The sequence below is a fragment of the Lepus europaeus genome, chromosome 14, assembly GCF_033115175.1.
Source record: "Lepus europaeus isolate LE1 chromosome 14, mLepTim1.pri, whole genome shotgun sequence".
NCBI lineage: Eukaryota > Metazoa > Chordata > Mammalia > Lagomorpha > Leporidae > Lepus > Lepus europaeus.
This window is the reverse complement of record NC_084840.1, coordinates 51,882,056-51,902,719: the sequence shown is the minus strand read 5'-3', so window position 1 is coordinate 51,902,719 and position 20,664 is coordinate 51,882,056. Positions and strand designations below refer to the sequence as shown.

Below are 20,664 nucleotides of genomic sequence, written 5' to 3'. Positions count from 1 at the left end.
GAACTTTACAGCTGCTCTTCTCTTTGCAGAAGGATACCTTAAAATCAGATCTCATCATCTGCTCCGTGGCTGCGGTCCTCTCTTTTGCAGTCAGTGCCAGCACTGTATTCCTGTCGTTACGAGTATGTATCCTTTCTACATCGTACTCTTCCCACCTCCTCATTCTCCTTAATAACAGTTGCTGTGGAGCTGTAGGATACGGATCACACAGCTGAGCTAGAGGAAGAAAACAAAATGCCAGTTGAGTAGTTTCAGGATTATATCCATGTGATGGTGAAGAGTTGTTTCCAAGATGTGGTTTGGTCCACATCACAGACTAGGTTGGATTGTGTGTCATTTACCCTTCCGACCATCTGTGAGGTTGTTTTGTGTACAAGATACTGGGAGGACAATTCGTAGTGATGAGACAGGCTAACAGCACACCACTATGAGTAGAGATGAGGGTATTTAGAGGGGTGAGACAGATGTCACAGAGCCTAAAGGATCTTTGGAACACAGTTCTTAGTTAGAAGCAGCAGAAGTGGAAGGCTACAGATAAGATTTCTTGGCTAATGGTTCTTAAAATCAGTTGACATCTCCATATAAAAATATTGGGCATTTAGGGACTCTCCTTTGGGTGAGGAAAAGTTTATTAGCTAAATGAGACAACTTAAAACACATATTCCAGTGACCATAATTTTAGCGGTCTTTGTACTTCCATGTGCTGGTTCCCCATCCCCAGCCTACTGATTCACAGCACAGGAGTCTGTTTCCGATCATGCAGAAGGAACTTTCAGAGGCCTAAAACAAGTACTGAGTTAGGCGATTTACTCTTGAAGAGGCATTTATGGGCATCCCGTCTCTGCTCTGCTCTGTATGCTGAATAATGAGACTGCTGGTTTTTTGTTTGTTTGTTTTTAATTACAGCCGTTTCTCAGCATTGTGCTGTTCGCCCTGGCAGGCATTGTGGGATTTGTAACTCACTACCTGCTCCCTCAGCTCCGCAAGCACCACCCGTGGATGTGGATTTCACACCCCATTCTCAAAAACAAAGAATATCAGCAACGGGAAGTGAAAGGTCAGTGGTACATCCCTCATTAAACACAAAAACGTGGTAGGTGTACTTCTCACTGGAGAATGCACAAAATATGAGTGTATTCACATACCTGTACACTAAAAATGACAAATGCCACATTATGTACATTTTGCCACCAAAAAAAAAAAAGAGTATGCACCTTGGAGTATAAAATATTGTTCTCAGATACTCTAGCCAACCAGAAGAGGAAAGTGGAAAATGGAATGAATTAGGAGTATGTTTTCTACAAATATTAATTAGCTATGGCATTGCAGAAAAATTAATTTCTGTCATTCCAATTTATAGATGACATTCTTCCAGCTTAAGTTGATTGGGGACTGAGAAGAGCACCTGACAGTTTAAAACTGAAGGAGAAATGTGATGACCGTCATGCTGCAGAAATTTTGTAGAAACTAGTCTTTCATCATCTTGAGTTGATTGGGGACTTGACCACCTCTGCTACCACACTTCACAAAACAGTGAGGATGGAGCAGAGACTGACCATTTACTGTCAGGAGTCCAAAGCCTTGATTTTCTTAATTTCCTTTGCTCACCTACACTATACCTGTATCCATATTTGATTGGTTTACCAGAGCAGGAGTTATAGCCTGGTAATCATGATGATTTCAGAGCTTTTTATAAGTGAAGCAGATTTCTTCTAGATAAATCACTTAGGACTTTCTCTGCTAGGGCTCCCTTTGTTCTGCAATTCCTCACTCTGTGCTTTAAACATATGGGAAAACTGATTTATCCCCATGTTAAGCTACATCATAGTTATTGATCACAGATTGTTAACTATGCTGCCTAATGCTGCTAATTCTGCACAGCTCTTTTTGTTCATTGTCACTTCTCAGTTGTTGCTTGAGTTGTTTCTATGTCCAGGCACAAAGGCATGTGAGGGGCATCAAGGTTTGCAGACACAAAGGAAAGTACTGGTTTTTCACCAGCAACTTGAGTAGTTTAGTGTGACAAAATGAAAAGTTGGGAAATAATTTTTTAAACAAAGATGCAAGTGAGTTACTGAAGATACTGAGAACATTTATACAGGGAACATCTCTAGGTGGGTACAAGGAGCTGCCTTCATTAGAAACAGCCAAAAGAGGAGACTTCTTAATGAAGAAATAGTGTCATGTACCTGTCACCAGCATCCATTTAGAGTCCCAGGAAAGGTGGCTCACTCTGCTCTTCCTATAGACTTACCTTTCTCACCTACAAAACGAGGCACCTAGCTTAATGATCAACTGTGTAATCTGAGTATGTACAATTTCAAATGCTACTTAATATAAATTATCAGTATTAGAAAAAGTGAAAGAAAACAGACTCCATTCGTAGTGGTTAGTGTATTTCATGGTCCTTTGTTGAGAAAGGTCCCTATTCCAGCAGATGCCTGCTTGGGTATCCTTAGGGAAGCCTGTTGAAAAAGACTAGCTTCTGCAACACGAAAGTTATATTTCCCTTTCACTTTTAAACCTTTATAAAGACTGAATTTGGATGAAATTAGTGGAGTGTTTGGGAGTTTTTATTTTGATATCTTTAGTTGATGAAGCTCTGTGTTAAGTTTTAACTTGTAGTACTGTGTATCTATACTATCTATTTCTACACTTATGTCTATACCTTGAATTAGATAGAGAACTAGACCTAGACCTTTACTTGTGCCTATATATTTAACTACACTTTTACCTGTACCTGTACCTTTATGTGTGCCTGTACCTTTACATATTCCTGTATCTCCCTCCTTCACCTATACCTATACTTATCCTCATGGTGTATTCTGACCCAGATGTAGACCTGGACCTACATTTATCCCTACATATTTAATGCTTTGTGGTGAGGAAAAGGATCTTGGGCCAGTCTGAAGGAAAGGAAAATGAAACATATTCAGCTGGGGCTGCTGACATTATGACAGTTCACAATGAGGAATTCAACATTGAAAGATAAGAGTGGGCAGTTAACAACTTAAGATTTTCTTTTTAGTGTGATTATTTTCTCCACTGAATGTAATAGAGACCAGTTAAATTGGAATCGTTCAGTTATTTTAAGCCTGCACGACCTTTCTTGTATAAGGGTAATGAACAAGTAAAGGGTGGTGTGTTATTGTGTGAATGGGCCTGGGCATGTCCCCTGGTTGTGAGCTAGGAAATGCTCTACTGCTCCACAGGCTGCAGCAAAGACCATGCAGATGTTTCTCACCTGCCCACATTAGTTGTTCACCTGCAGCCTGATGCCAAGAACCACAGGTTTGACAAATTAGGAGCATAATGAAAAAGAGGTTCCATTTCTTTTTTTAAAAATTAATTAATTTATTTTTTAAGGAGTACAAATTTCATATGTACAACTTTAGAAATATAGTGATTCCTCCCACCATTCCTGCCCTCTCACTCATACTCCCACCCCTCCTCCTCTTCCCTCTCCCCTTCCCAGTACCATTCTCCATTAAGATTTATTTTCAGGCTGGCGCCGTGGCTCAACAGGCTAATCCTCCACCTTGTGGCGCCGGCACACCGGGTTCTAGTCCCGGTCGGGGCACCGGATTCTGTCCCGGTTGCCCCTCTTCCAGGCCAGCTCTCTGTTGTGGCCAGGGAGTGCAGTGGAGGATGGCCCAAGTCCTTGGGCCCTGCACCCCATGGGAGACCAGGAGAAGCACCTGGCTCCTGCCTTCGGATCAGCACGGTGCGCCGGCCGCGGCGGCCATTGGAGGGTGAACCAACGGCAAGGGAAGACCTTTCTCTCTGTCTCTCTCTCTCACTGTCCACTCTGCCTGTCAAAAAAAAAAAAAAAAAGGTTTATTTTCAATTAACTTTGTACACAGAAGACCAACTCTATACTAAGTAAAGATTTCGACAGTTTGCACACACACACACACAAATTGAGAACAAGTATCATAGTTAACTCTCATAATACAACTTGTTGAGGACAGATGTCCTGAATGGGGAGTTAGTGTTATCCGAGTTCTCCTGTGTTTCCATATGAATTTCAGCATCATTTTTTCTATATCTGAGAAGCAAGTCTTTGGTATTTTGATTGGTAACACATTGGATCTGTAAATTGCTTTTGGAAGAATGGACATTTTGATGATATTGATCCTTCCAATCCGTGAACATGGAAGATTTTTCCATTTTTTATATATTCTTCTATTTCTTTATTTAACGTTTTGTAATTCTCATCGTAGAGATCTTTGACATCCTTGGTTAAATTTATTCCAAGGAATTTGATTTTTTTGTAGCTATTTTGAATAAGATTGATCTTAGAAGTTCAGTTTCAGCCTTGACATTGTCTGTGTATACAAAGTATGTTGTTTTTTTGTGTCTTGATTTTATGTCCTGCCACTTTACCAAGCTCTTCTATGAGTTCCAATAGTCTTTTGGTGGAGTCTTTTGTAACCCCTATATATAGAATCATGTTATTTGCAAATACAGATAGTTTGACTTCCTCCTTCCCAGTTTGTATCCCTTTTATTTCTTTTTCTTGCCTAATGGCTCTGTCTAAAACTTCCAGTACTATATTGAATAGCAATGGTGAAAGTGGGCATCTTTGTCTAGTACCGGATCTCAATGGGAATGCTTCCAACTTTTCCTCATTCAATATGATGCTGACTGTGGATTTGTTATAAATTGCCTTGATTGTGTTGAGCAATGTTCCTTTTATACCGAATATACTTAGTTTTCATTATGAAAGAGTATTGTATTTTATCAAATGTTTTCTTTGCATCTATTGGGGTAAACAATTGGTTTTGTTCTGCAGATTGTTACTGTGATGTATCTCATTGACTGATTTGGAAATGTTAAATCATCCCTGAATAACAGGGATAAATCGCATTTGGTCTGAGTGAATGATCTTTCTGATGTGTTGTTGGATTCAATTAGCCAGAATTTTGTTTAGGATTTTTGTGTATTTGTTTATCAGAGAAATTGGTCTGTAATTCTCTTTCTCTGTTGCATCTTTTTCAGGTTTAGGAATTAAGGTAATGCTGGATTTATAGAAAGAATTTGGGAGAATTCCCTCCCTTTCAATTGTTTTGAATAACCTGAGAAGAATTGGAGTTAGTTCTTTAAATATCCAATAGAAATCGGCAGTGACGCCATCTGGTCCTACACTTTTCTTTGTTGGGAGGGTCTTTGTTACTAATCGAATTTCCATCTTGGTTATGGGTGTGTTTAGGTTTTCTGTGTCTTCATGGCTCAATTTAGGTAGGTTGTATGTGTCCAGGAAAGTATCCGTTTCTTTTAGGTTTCCCAGTTTGTGGGCATACAGCTCTTTGTAGTAATTTCTTATGATTCTTTTTATTTCTGTTGTTACATTTCCTTTTTCATCTCTAATTTTATTGGTTTGGGTCTTCTTTCTCCTTTTTTTGATTAGCTGGGCCAATGGTGTATTGATTTTATTTATTTTTTCAAAAAAACTAGCTCTTTGTTTTTCTGATATTTTGTATTTTTTGATTCAATTTTGTTGATTTCTTCTCTAATTTTATTTTTTTTCTACTACTAGTTTTGGGTTTGATTTGCTCTTGTTTTTCTAGATGCTTTAGATGCACTGATAGGTCATTTACTTGGTGCCTTTCCAATATATTGATGTAGGCACCAGTTGCTGTAAACTTTCCTTTTAGCACTGCTTTTGCTGTATTTCTTAAGTTTTGATATGTTGTATTGTCTCTGCTCAAAAATCTATCCCAACAGAAGTCCTTCCCTGATCTCCTAAATCTGGGAAGCTTCCAGGTGCTCCCTGACTACACTGCCTAAGGTAGGCCATGAGCTCTATGGCCCTGCCCATGCTGAACCTCTAGTGCTCACCTATAGAGGTAGGCTCACTGGTACATTTGATCATTTGCATTTAATTTGAATATCATAACTTTGTGTTCACTGGAACAAATACTGAATTTGGGGCATGTATTTTCTTTCAGTTTATTTTCCTTTCTCCATACTTTGAATCTGTGCTTCTACCTGACAGCACATGGACATAGCACATTAAGTTTGATATAAAATTCAGACTATGATAAAATAAAACTAATATTATAATTAAAGTTGAATACTAATTTAAAACATTTTGTAGTCAATTTAGTTCTTTACCTTTGAGGCAATTTATTTATTTATTTATATTAAACTTTTATTTAATGAATATAAATTTCCAAAGTACAGCTTATGGATTACAATGGCTTCTCCCCTCCCATAACTTCCCTCCCACCCGCAACCCTCCCCTTTCACGCTCCCTCTCCCCTTCCAATCACATCAAGATTCATTTTCAATTCTCTTTATATACAGAAGATCAGTTTAGTATATATTAGGTAAAGATTTCAACAGTTTGCCCCCATATAGCAACACAAAGTGAAAAAAATACTGTTGGAGTACTAGTTATAGCATTAAATAAGAGTGTACAGCACATTAAAGACTGAGATCCTACATAATATTTTTTTAATTAATTAACTTTCTATGCCATTTCCAATTTAACACCAGGTTTGTTTTTTTTTCATTTCCAATTATCTTTATATACAGAAGATCGATTCAGTATATAATTAGTAAAGATCTCATCAGTTTGTACCCACACAGAAACACAAAGTGTAAAAATACTGTTTCAGTACTAGTTATAGCATCACTGCACATTAGACAACACATTAAGGACAGATCCCACATGGGATGTAAGTACACAGTGACTCCTGTTGCTGACTTAACAATTTGACACTCCTGTTCATGGCGTCAGTAATCTCCCTAGGCTCTAGTCATGAGTTGCCATGGCTATGGAAGCCTTTAGAGTTCGCTGACTTTGATCTTACTCCGATAGGGTCATAGTCAAAGTGGAAGTTCTCTCCTCCCTTCAGAGAAAGGTACCTCCTTCTTTGATGGCCCCGTTCTTTCCACTGGGATCTCACTCACAGAGATCTTTCATTTAGGTCTTCTTCTTTTTTTTTCTTTTCCATGGTATCTTGGCTTTCCATGAGGCAATTTATTTGAAGTAAACCTTATCCTATCCTAACCCTGACATGTTGTTTCCCCAATATGTGAGCTAAGAGAATAAATCCTATGACTATACTCCAATTCAGCTGTCATGGTGAATCATGTGGGCATAACAGTTACATTAGTGGGTATCACTTTTTAAAAACTGCCATATCTTCCACCAATCTAAGTGAATCCTGCTTAGCATGACAGAGTAGATAGCCATAGAGAGAGCACCCTATTAGTAGTTTAGGACTAAATATCAAAGAAGCACTATATGTTTAAAACATAAAGTCCATTTCCTTAATTAGGATATAATTCCAGACAGATGATTTCATTGACTGACTCTAGTTGTTAAAGACTAAAAAGTTGAATCTGTTTGAAAATTTGTTTTACCTAAGAACTTTCCAAAATAGTTATATTATTTTGAAAAGGGAATTATGTGTTTGGATCATTTTTACATAATCTTCCAAGGTCTAATTTCCATAATATAATTCTTAGCTTTTAAGAATTCAAGAAAAATTGAAATGATCTGATTTGATGACCATATTCTTCCTATAAAATTGAGTTTTATTGGAATTAAGAAATATTGAGAAAGAGTAAATACATTGGTATTCACTTGCTTACTTATATATTCACTCAGAAAATGCTTATGGATATGCTTTGTATTCATTAATTCAAAAAATAATTGTGGAGTTCCTGCATTATACAAGCCCCATGAACCAGTGACACAAGAATGACTAAGACATAGTTTCTGTCATCAAAGAGTTTATAATCTAGTAAGTAAAACTATGGCTTTGCCACAATGGAAGAGCCCTGATTAGTACACACACAGCACTGTGATGCACAACGTTATGTTCAGTCCTGCAGAAAACAGGAAGAAGTAGAGACTCAGGCACTATGTGAAGAGTTTATAATTAATTCCATGTTTCGTTTAGTTAATCCTGTCCAACTGGTTGAATATGCATTTAAATGGAAAATATATGGAATCATATAATTAAATGTTGAATTAGCATATGGAACATAGTAGATATTCAGTAAATGTTGGTTCACTGAACAAGTAAATGAGTAGTACTTTGTATATTCCCTGAAGGAAGGGTTTCCTCTAGGCTGATGTGCCAGAAAAAGCCTTTTGATGGGGCAAGTTTTTGACCTAGCAGTTAAGATGCATCTTGGAGTGACAGCATTAGTGTGCTGGATTCAATTCCCACCTCTGCTTCCCTTTTTAGCTTCCTGATAATTCACATTCTTTTTTTTTTTTTTTTTAAGATTTATTTATTTATTTGAAAGGAAGAGTTACAGAGAGGCAGAGGCAGAGGCGGAGAGAGAGAAGTCTTCCATCTGCTGTTCACTCCCCAAATGGCCACAATGACTGGAGCTGAGCCTATCCAATACCAGGAGCCAGGAGTTTCCTCTAGGTCTCAAACGTGGGTGCAGGGGCCCAAGCACTTGGGCCATCTTCCACTACTTTCCCAAGCCATAGCAGAGAACTGGATCGGAAGTGGAGCAGCCGGGTCTCGAACCGGCGCCCATATGGGATGCCAGCACTGCAGGCGGGTGGCCTTAACTGCTATGCCAGCTAATTGCGATAATCCACATTCTTTTTTTATTTTATTTTTAAAATTTTTTTATTTTTATTTTTTTATTTTAAAGATTTATTTATTTGAAAGAGTTACGGAGAGAGGTAGAGACAGAAAGAGAAGTCTTCCATCCACTGGTTCACTCCCCAGATGGCCGCAACGGCTGGAGCTGCGCCGATCCAAAGCCAGGAGCCAGGAGCTTCTTCCGGGTCTCCCATGCGGGTGCAGGGGTCCAAGGACTTGGGCCATCTTCTACTGCTTTCCCAGGCCATAGCAGGGAGCTGGATCGGAAGGGGAGCAGCCGGGACTGGAACCGGCGCCCATATGGGATGCCAGCACTGCAGGCGGGTGACCTTATCTGCTACACCACAGAGTGATAATCCACATTCCTAAAGCCAGCACATGATGGCTCTAGTAGTTGGGACTCTGCTGCACACATGGGAGAACCCAAGTGAGTTCACAGTTCCTGGCTTTGGCCTAGCTTAGCCCTGGTGATTGCTGGAAATTTGGGGAGTAAGCCAGCAGATGAGAGATCTTTGTCTGTCAGCTCTGTTTCTGTCTCTCTGTCTTTCAAATGAAATTACATTAAAAAAATCTTTTTTTTTTTTACAAGAAAAAGCCTCTTGAGACACAGGGTGATTTAAAGGACTCGCATGTACTTGTGTGAAGCTTGCTGGTTACTGAAAAGCTTAAGCTTTAATTTTTGGGTGCATTCACATAAATGAATAAGGAATTATATAAATTGGAAAATGCAGCAATTAAAAATTGCATTTTAATTATAATTTTTAAAAATCCACTGTTATGGAATCAATTCACTAATGAGTTCCAAATTTGAAATTGTTAAATGGGATTTACCTTGCATTCTAACAAATCTTGTCTATCAACTTGTAGATAGTGTGGTTTCTGCATGTGAGAGACATGATTCTGAGATATTGCTTTCTGTCATGTATTTTCCATTTATATCAAAGTAATACATAGTGTCAGAAACCAAATAGAACAGATTGTGATGAAAAGCTGCACACACCTGTCAACTCTACTCTTCATCTCTGATCCCCCGTCTCCAGAAAAGATTTACTTTTTTCTCTTTAGCTATCTCTTCTGGTATGTACCATAATTTTCCTAAATAATGACATTGTGCGTGTTCTGCTACTTCTTTATAATTCATTTGCTTTTCTATTGACTTCCTGTTATGAAAGATAAAAGATTTATCTTTCTTATCTTACCTATGCATTAACATTTTTACTTGCAGTTTCGTTTTAATATTTTTGTTGAAAATATATATAGTTCTTTTTCAACAGGATTTATTTATTTATTAGAAAGGCAGAATGACAAAGAATGAGAGAGAGAGAGAGAAAGAGATATCTTCCGAATACTGCTTCACTCCCCAAATGCTCATAATGGCTGGCACTGGGTCAGACTGAAGTCAGGAGCCAAGAACTAGGAACTCCAGCCAAGTCTCCCAAGTGGGTGGCCAGAACTAAGTACTTGAATAATCATCCACTGCCACCCAAGAGCACTAACAGGAAGCTGGACTAGAAGCAGCTGATGTGAGATGTGGGCCTCCCAAGCAGTAGTAGCTTACCCTGCTGGGCCACAACACCTGCCCCCACTGTTCTAACTACAATGTTGTTATTGTCTAAAATGTTGTTCATTTCTGTGTCCAGAAGTATATCATGATTATATTTCCTTTCTTATGCAGATATTTGTTTTTGTATTTTCTAGCCTTTCCCATAGCTATGTAAAATATTTCTTTTTCCAATTTTCTGCACAGACAGCACTGCTAGATCATTTATTAGCCCCATCCCCCTGCCAGACTCCATCCTGGAACTGGAGGCCATTGTTCTTTGTTTCCTCCCTCTTTTGGAATGAAACACATCTGTCAATTGCTGCAAAAAGGGACACATGAGAAGGAGACTTGCTGAGACCTCCTCTGTCTCAAAATGTTTTATTTTACTTTGCACTCAGTGGATAGTTTGCAGTGTGGTCTGCCAGGTTATGTGCATTCATTTCTTTTAGAATTCTGAGACATTGTTCTGTTGTCTTTCAACTTCCACTGCTGCAGTTGAGAAGTTTGATATTTCTGTGGCTCCTGGTCCTTTGTACATGAGTAGGTTCTTCCTTGGAGACAGCTTTTGGAAGTTTAGGAGGGAATTACAGTGTCATGGTTCAGAGACCAACCTCTAAGTCAAGACTGGGCAGGCTGAAATCCTGACACATATTAGCTGTGCTTACCCATTATGATTAAACTTTGTCACCTATGACTGGAGATTCCTACATCAAAGAATTGTGAGGGGATGAAATTCATCAACATAAGAGATGCAAAGCCTTTGGCACAGTGGTTTCCCCAGGGCTTTGAAATGGCATCATTTTTCACCTTGCTATAAGGCCTCATTTTCCCCATTGTGCTAGGCAATTGGTAGCCCTTGATAATCTAGTTATGCATGTCCTACAGTTATGTAATTGTTTTCAATAGGTGATAGGATTATCTCCATGACCCATTCCAGCATTTCCATGGTGATTAAATCAAACCCAATAATATATGTAAAAAACCTTTCAACTATCTGCAATGCTGGTTAAAGGAATATGACATGAGAAGCCTTATCTGATTTCAGAGCATGAAGGCTCTGCTTTGATCTTTGGGAAGATCTCATTTCCTGTGTGTGATGAGGAGATGTCAAGACTGGGGGAGGGAGAATGTACCCCTTGCCACTTCTGTTCTCCAGTGAAAAAGAAACTGGCTTCAGGAAGCAGTGAAGGATAAGGAAAATTCTCCAAAGCCTTTTTAATTCAAAGTGACTAACATTGTTTAAAGCATGAACTGAACTATTACTAGTGGGTAATATAGCTGCTACATGCTACGATGCTTGTATGTAAATGAACATTTGAGTGCCGAAAAGTGACTCAGACTTTTTTGGAAAATAGCCGTCAGTTGAAAGCCGGCTTTATAAATTATTTCCTCTGTTGCTGTTATTTTCCTGCACCTACTCTTCCCCTCATTGTGTCTTCCTCCTTGCCTGCTGCTCCCCCCACACTCTCACACTCCGGCTCGTCTCCCGGACCCACTGGGATTCTTATCTTCCTGCAGCAGTCTCCACAAGGCTGAAAGTGGCAGAAGAAGATGGGCAGAGATGACAAGTTCACTCTGCAGCAGGACAAAAAGAAGAGTGGAATCCAGTTTTACCTCTGCTCAAACAGAGGCAGAGGGAAATCTGGAGAGGCCAGACCACTGCAGACAGCAGTAAGGGCAGGGCTTGCGGACAGAGCTCCACAAGCAGCTGCCAACTGTAGATTCCTGCTCTCCAGCAAGCAGACCATGGGGATTCTCCTGAACTGCAGATAAGCCTAAAGCAACGTGCAGACAAAATGAATGGCCAGTAGTTGCAGATAATATTAAAATAAGTTTTAATATACAGTATGTGATGTATGAGGGTGGCGCTGTAGTGACTTTGGGTTCTGTTAGCACAACCAGCATGGGAAGGGCTCTTTTGAGGATGATGTCACTTCTCAGCTGTAGTCAATGTGGTCATTGTGATGAGTCCTGATTCACTTTCTCTAAGGTAGATTTGTTGGAATCTGAAGTAGTTTAACATTCATACTACTTTATGATAGGATCATATACAGAATCTATTTAGAAATCGTGTTTTAAAGTCATCTTGTAGTTTAAATAACACACAAAGCATACTTTAACAAGAAGAGGATTTGTGATTTTCTAAACTGGACATTTTTCAAGCACCTGCTATGTACTAGGCACTATGTAGGTGTTGAGAATGCAAAATTCAATCAGCACATACCCTTGCTCTTGGCAAGAAGATTCTTCTAACAAGAAGTATTTTCTACCACATGGCCATAGACAGAACACCTGAAGTTTCCTCTTGTCTTCATGTGGAAATGTTGACCTAACTTTCTTCATGTGGAAAATCTGTAAGTTTTAAATATTGTGGTTTGAGATCTATGGTTAATAGAGAACTCTTCTCTTAAGAAGAGAAAGCACATTAGTATGTCAATTCTGCAAAGAGTTTCTTCTGCCTTTTGTGGAAATGTGAAGGATACGTTTTTATTCCCACTGAAGTAATAATCATAATAAAATCAGTGGGGTAGATTTGAGGAGATGGGCTAAAAATTTTCAAAAAATTGAACTAGAATTTGTATCAAATGAAATTCCGGATGTATTATAGATTTTAAATGTTTAAAAAGATAATAAAGGAAGGGAGGAGGAAGAAAGAAAAAACCAGAATAGCCCTGAAAGAAAATATAGGGCAAGTTATATAATCTTGGCTGGGGAAAAGGAAAATGAATTTTCTAAATAGGCTCCAAAGTGGAAAATCACTTAAGGAGACAAGGGAAGATTTTTTTTTTTTTCCCATGGAGATTGTCAACTTTAATATTTGGATTCCTGAATGTAGTTCTTGACCACCTTGTATTTCTTTGAGAAGTTTGCCCTATTATTGAACCTGAGAATATTTATTAATTAATTAAAGAAATGTATGGAATACCTCCTATGTGCCAAGCACCATGCAGGATGCCAGAGAGCTGAGTGTGAACCTTGTGACAATATGAAGCATCTTTGAACAGGACTTAACCCCATACCCATACAATGCAGGTAGGGAGGACTCAACTGTGGGGAGCATCAGCTTCTCAGAGTTGATTCCACTGAGTGCCTTCTTTAGTTATGCTATTAATCAACCAGTTAATAAGCTGTATTGCCTGACACTGAGTGGCCCCTATGGACAAGGAGCACGGCAAAACGCTGAATATGGCTAAGAAAGACAGCCTTGGACCTACGGGCTCAGTCACAACCCACTGGGAGAGATGGACACACATCATGCAAATTAATATATGTGTGCAATACTTAAAGTACAGTGAAGGGCAAATGTTGGTGGCTAAGGATTGCTAAGTTAGATTTGAAGCAAAGGAAGGGGTCCTTGAGGAAGTAACATTTCAATTGAGATCTAAAGGAAAAGTATGAGTTCAGTTTCATCTAGATTGGGAGAGAGGATTCTAGGCAAAGGAGGAATCCATGAGTTAGCTCCTGAATTAGCTTATTTGGGGAAAGATAGATCATGAAACTTGGGTTTATCCTAAATGGAGTTCCAGGGCTTGGAGCGGAAGGGTGATGTGGTTTCCTTCACATTTGTGAATAATTACCCTCAATTCATGTTCCTAGTTTTAGAAGTGAAGCCTGTTTCTAGAGGAAAAATGATGATATGTGTACACTTAGTGCTAAGGGCTTTGCAATCTGAAATTTGGTCCAGCAGGAAAATGAGAGTGAAAAATACTTGTAGGAAAAAAGGAGTTGTTTATAATAAGGGGATGCCAGCAACCTGGGTGTGTTCATTCCACATCACAGGGTCTCTCTGCCTCAGGTGCTGCAGAACGATCTGCACTAGTTGATCTGAGCTGCAGTTACACTGAAATGTGTCTGACCCCTTCAAAGCAGAAAACCTTGCAGCTTAAATACCAATTCGGGACTTAAATTGAAGACGATCATCGTCCCAAAGTTAGAAACATACTGAGGATTTTTTAATCACTTTTAATTATTGAGAAGGACTTATTTTAGGAGCAGAAACATCTAAATAAAACACAACTTGAAAAGCTTTTAAGAAAATTTAAAGGTTTTAGTTGTAATGAGTCATATATAAACTTGTAAATGGCATAATTAGTTTGCATTATTTTTCTCAAGGGCCTAATATTCCATAGAAAAGAGAAATAATACTGCTAAAGTGAAGTCTTTTTATGATCTTTTTACATATTCAGGACATTACAAAAAGGAAGTTATAAAATATCATTGCAAAGATTTTCTTTTAACTTTACTTTGTATGAATACTAAGACAACCTGGGGACTTACATGAAAAATGTTTATTGTGTTACTGTACTTGCAAGCTTTCCTTTTTATTAGCTTTTCATGGTTGACCCATAAGAAAGAATTAAGTATAGTATTTGAGAATTCAGAAAACTGATCTTAAATTTTGTTTTAGCTTCCTCCTTTCAATTTGACCCTCTCTACCTCCAACTATAAACACTTAGCATGAATGCCATGTAGCTGTTAAATGATTTATCTAGAAGTTGAAGCATTCCATGAGGATACATTACTGACCTTGGAGACACATTCTAAGGGAAGTGAGAATTAAAGGGAAATTGGTTTTCTGCCAAATTGCAGGGCTAACAGAACCTGAGATCAGGGGTTTGGATCTGGTGATCTCTAGAATTTTCTTTGTACTTTGGCAGCCCTAGAAACCACTTCAGCTCCTTTTTCACACACCCCTCTACTTTTTTGGTGAGATATTATGCTAAATACCCGCCATAGAAACTGTGCCTCAGGACAAACCTTTATCTGAAATCTTTTTTCCCCTGTTAAGTATGGTGTGTGTATCTGTGCTTTCTGGGGTGTGTGTGCTCAGTGTAAACATATTTACTGTCCTCTTATCTAGAGATTCAGAAGCAATCAGTGGAAAGCATTGGCAGCTTTTATATTTACATGTAGGTGTCACTTTCATTTCTCTTGCAGCACCTGAGATCATGGGCAGAGCTCAGTTATGCAGTTCAGTGTGGTTTCTAATTCAGTCTTGTTTTTTGTTTGTTTGTTTGACTCTAATAGTTCTATTAGCAAAAATAATAAAGACTTTTGTAACTGATGAATAAACTCTTTCTAGTTCTCTGCAAGTCTTCCCCCCCCCCCCAATTCAAAAAATCCAATATACATTTCCTTGATAGCTATCATCTTGCTTTGTCTCGAACTACAGACTCACAGATCCGGGGCTGCAGCCATTCTCAGATGTGTTATTGTGGCCGTACTAAACATAGCCCCTGCAAACACACTGGCCTGGAGCCAGCCAACTGCACACCACTTACCATCCAAGTCTTTCCAGAGTCTAAGTGTCTTCATCATGTGCCTTGAAGTTGTGCTTGTGATGTAGTCTCACACACAAACATACCTCGCCCCAATGTAGCTCACACAGCTGAAGCCTAAGTCATTTCACTCTCAAATATTTAGAAAGGTATGAATGGTGAATTCAGAGCTTATTTGTGATCTCTGTTTCATTTGAAATTCATTGCTATCTGTGTTTCTGGAATGGATAAACCAAAATTGTTGCAAAAATCTGTTTTTGTTATCATGATCCCTAGTAAATCCTTGTAGACAGCAATAGGATTATGTCCCCCCTCCCCCACATCATTCTTATCTCCACTTATTGGAAAACATTATTATCTAAAAGTAAATGTGACAAGGTTGGGAAGATTTGGCTCACATTCCCCCAGCTAAATGGTATCTGGATTATTCTATAGGGATGAACCACATAAAAATTCAGATGTTTCCTAACAATACTATGGATGAGATTTGTTTATATTGCTCTTCATTTACTTTTTTTTTTTTTCTTGCAGGAATCTTCTAAGGTTGTCATGTTTCTGTGAACTGGTGACAAATGCTGATAGAACTCCATAAATGCATTTTTATAAGCAGGCTGAATTGCATTTGATGTGATAGCCTCAATCTGACACTTTCAATCTCTTATAAATTGAGAAATCAGAATAAAAATTACATAGAAGGAAACCGAACTGTAATGGATCATACTTTATGAGAGATTAAAATGGGACAATTTGTTTAATATTACATAGTTAGAGAGCTTTTGTTTTTCTAAAAGCTTGCTTTTTTTAATTCTTCTTTTTTGATTTTATAGTTCAGAATTTCCTTAACTACTATAGATAATAAGAGAATAAGAAAACATTTACTAAACAGCAACTCAGTGCCAGATATTCTGCTAGATACTTGAAACACCAAACTAAATAAGATAAAGTACCTACCCTTGGCAAACTCAAAATCTAATGGGAAGGTTATTATTTAAATGAATAGTTACTCTGAGCTGTCACAGATACTACAATTATAGAATTTACAGTGTGCAATAATGGTATGAAAGAATATCATACTTTGCTTTGGAACTAGGAGTAGTAGATGCAGAACCCCTAGCTTAGTGTTTGGTAGATACCTGATGGTCACCAGACACATGGCAGTCCAAGACACTCAGGTTTGGGGAATGATGGAGGTGTACCCAGTAGCAGGCAGGAAGGGGGTACATTGTTTATGAGGAAGTTAAAAGCAATAATACAGCCAGTAAACATGACTCCTTTGTACTCTCACCATGTGCCTGAAGTTCTAAACATGTCAGTAACCCTCCTCCACCAGGATAGTGCTTCAGATGCCCTGCGCCTGGCAGCCACTGGTGGTAACTGTATTGGGAACAGGGGATCGTGGGGGCCTCAGATCACCAGAAGGAAAGGTGCCAGTTCCTGTAAAAATATTAAGAGTTTCTTAAACAGGAAAGACTGTAGGACATTCCAGGAAAGTAGCCAGCAAATTCAGAGCTGAATAAAACACCTTAGTTTGCTGCAGTGCAAAGAGAGATACTTGTAGAAGTTGTTTTCAATAAACAGTACATTGAGAGATGATGTTAATCAGATATCAACATGTCAAAAAAAGAAAAGAGTCTTGGCCTTGTATTAAAATATACATAAAAACCAGTTCTAGATAGCTTGTAGCACAAAATGTGAAAGGTAAAACAAGAGGTCTCAGAGGAAAACATGTTCATGATCTTTCTCTTTTAAATGCACTAATGGTCCTAAAAAGAAAAGTAATAAGAAATTAGAACATGTTAAAGTTACGTATTTCTTTTCTCCAGAAAACACTACTAAAAAAGTAAAAAGCAAACCATAAAATGGGAAGAGATATTCTCAATATATAAACTGATTTATAACTAGAATGTATGGAGAACTCCTAAAAAGTGGTAAGGGAAAGAAAGATAATCCAATAGGAAAAAGAAGCAGGCAATACACATGGGGAACCACTTCACCAAAGTGTATATCCAAATTGCCAGTGAACATATGAAAAGGTACTCAACTATGTTAGTCATCAGGAAAATGTAAAATAAAACCCTAATGTGATACCACTCTACACCCACCAGCATAGCTATAAGGAAGAGGAGAGGGAAACATTTTGGCAAGAAAATGTAGCAAACAAAAGGAATTTTCATCTTGTTTGTAGGCGTGTAAATTGGCAATAATGACTTTGGAAAATTGTTTGTCAATGTATGCTAAAGCTCACTGTATGAACACTTAATAATCTAGTATACGTAGACATATACAGAAACGTACTCATATATTTGCAAAAAGACATGCAGTACCCAGGTTTCTCTGCCTTGAAACATTAGCTCTTAATGAAATTGGACTCACTCTCCATGCTACTCCCATTGTCTTGAGTGCTCAGAAAAGTGCAATAGATACATAATGCTAGGCCCTTGGGGATCTGCTTTCTCTTGGTTGTATAAACTGCCCAGGAATGTAAAGATTAAAATGAGAGGATGGAAAGCCCAGAAGCCAGCCCCAGACTCAGAAGTGACCCCAAGATTAAAAGAAGGTGACTCCATGGAACCTTTTCTGTCTTCCTCACTCACTTGCCACTTTCCCTTACTCCAAGGTGATAGCTCATTTCATTGGTCTTCAAGAACTATGTATAAACCCATCAATTGAGCTGAAAAATTGGGATGCCAATCTATATGACTATATATTATTGTTTGTGAACTGTGTAGAAGCAACATTAAGAGTTGCTGCCTAGAAAGAAGATTGGTATGTCATGTCTAGGTATCTAAAGTTCTTAATCAACAGCTTTCAAATTAAAGGGATGGGGATATAATCTATTATTACCTGTATTTAAAGCAAATTACTTTGACCTCTGGCTGTTCTAAGTGGTTTTTGTGTTTCTTTCAGATGTCGCCCATTTAATGTGGTTTGAAAGACTCTATGTTTGGCTTCAGTGTTTTGAAAAATATGTCTTGTACCCAGCAATCATTTTGAATGCCCTCACTATTGATGCATTTTCAATAAGCAATTACCGGAGGCTTGGTACCCAGTAAGTGGATAATGGTTTATTCTCATAATGAATTGGATCACAACATTTTCAAAATCAAGTGAATTTTCTCTAAACAGGCAGCAGAAGAGACCAACTTATATCTGCTAATTATTGGCCATGTAAAATTAAGCCATGGTGGTCTTTTACTCAAACCTGCAGAGCTAGAATGTTGTTGTAGAATGCCTAGGATGCAAATGAGGCAAGATCTGCCTGAAGTGATGTTGTGAATAAATGTCTGTGGATTTGAAAATCATTCTGCAAAGCTTTAGTCAGTGAGCCTTAATAAGATGACGGAAGCACAGTGTGAATCCGGGATTCCTGGAGTTTTTACCCTCATGCTTGGAGCTTTGTGAACTGCTTTGTGTCATTTCATTTAGCAAATACTCTATCATTTTGTGCTTGGGGGAGGGGTAAATTAATCATTGTCAGTGCTCTCTCTGCATTTATCAAGAGAAGGCTTATAATTGAAAAACTGAAGTACAGAGACTTCATACTGTCAAGATGCTCATGTTTTTGCAAAGCATTAGCAGTGTACAGCCAAGTTGTTGATTTCATAGATTAAAATTAATTCTGAATTTACAAATGGAAATCTGTTTGATAATTTGTGGATTTGTCATTCTGACAAAAGGCGAAAGTTGCTGGTCAAATAAGTTATTAGAGTAGGAGGACGGGAGAGCCTCTTCCCGATTTGCTTCTTTATCACGGAGTTTAAACATTATGTATCCAAGTCAATCTTGATGCATAATCCCAAGCATACTAATTCAAACAGGATCTTCCTTTCAGCATGTGATGAGGGCAAATTAATTAATATTTGCCAAAGCTTGAGCAAGCCAAGATAAAAGGTGTTGTAATACTCTGTTGGACTTTGAGTAGATTCATAGTCACACAGCAGATACCAAATGAAATGACCATGTGACCTTCCTGTCCTTCTTGGGCTCTATCTTCCTTCCAATCCAGACCTGTTACAGTTAGGCCAGAGCAAGGGTCCTTTATTATTTAGCACCAAACATCCTGGACTTCATGTTCAGGGACGATAACTTGTCTCACTGGATTGAAGAAGTAGAAGCAGCAGCAGCAGCAGCAGATGAGGGGGCTACAGACGCTATAAGGTTGAGGAGGGCCTGATCCAGGAGATGGCTCCACATCTGGAACATCCTGTGCTTCTGCTGTGGCAGGGATCCTCAGTGTGATGCAATCTGAACCGACCCATGACTACCTCCCAGAACCTGGCAGATCCTCAGTTTCTAGAATGAGGACACACAGTCATGGCCAGAGTGGCAAAGAAGGAAGCAGTTCCACTCTGGGTTATTGACCAAAAGGATTTAAAGTTCTCTCTATCCAATTTAGGATAAGCACCTTGACCTAAGACTGCAGGTTGAAGTCGTGCTGGTAGATAAGACAGATACAAGGGCTAGGACTCCAGCAGAAACAAATAAATAGTTCAGAGAGATCCCAGTTTAAAGTGATGTTACTCCCTATCCCTGTATTTTTTTCCCCAGACACTAAAGTCAGGAAGAAAACACCTTATGTATATGCCTTGGAATAATTTTAATTCACATAAGATTCTATCAGAGTGATTTTTTGCAGGCTCTAGAACTAATGCTTTGTTTTTCTCCCTGAGGTGTCCATCTGAGGCATTCTAAAAGAAAAGTCCCTCAAGCTTTCAGGCAGCCCATTAGACTAGCTCTTTTCAAACAGGACAACAGGAGGCTGTCCATCAGGATTACTTTGAGACCTTTTCCAGTTAGATAAATCTGACCCTCTGCCTTTATTGAGAATCATTGTACTAGCTGGTTAGGTAGTGAATTCTTCAGCAGCAGACACTGTTCATCCTCAACTTTCTGCACAAGTCCCCAGATAAATGTTAGGATGGGTAGATGGGTGATGGAGTAGGGAGATGGGTGATTGGGTGAATTGTGATGTCTTGCTAGAGATTTTTATTTCCCATCCTGTGTAAATGGATGTTCTGCATTGGTCCTAGGTCATTGTTCACTGATTGCTACTTAGGTAATTATAAAACCTTCAGCTAAGTATACAGTAATGCATGAATGATTAGCAGTATCCATAACTGTTTCAATGCTATAAAACCCATGAACCTCAGCCCTTGCAATATCCCATGGCTTTAACCAGTCAATATTAGCAAACAGAATGAATTCAATCTGTTGAACCATGGTTATGTGAAAGAGAAAGTTAATTTTTTAAATGCTACTT

The 20,664-nt window shown here is 38.6% G+C and overlaps 1 protein-coding gene across 1 annotated transcript in view; it reads left to right on the top strand.

Annotated features, from left to right (window-relative positions):
* Nucleotides 1-20,664, top strand: part of PCNX2 (pecanex 2) — a 338,333-nt gene that overhangs the window by 162,323 nt on the left and 155,346 nt on the right. Inside the window, exons 18-20 of the mRNA XM_062210622.1 lie at nt 30-122; nt 907-1,057; nt 18,312-18,453. Of these exons, the coding sequence (XP_062066606.1) occupies nt 30-122; nt 907-1,057; nt 18,312-18,453 (386 nt within the window). The remainder of the gene's footprint in view (nt 1-29; nt 123-906; nt 1,058-18,311; nt 18,454-20,664) is intronic.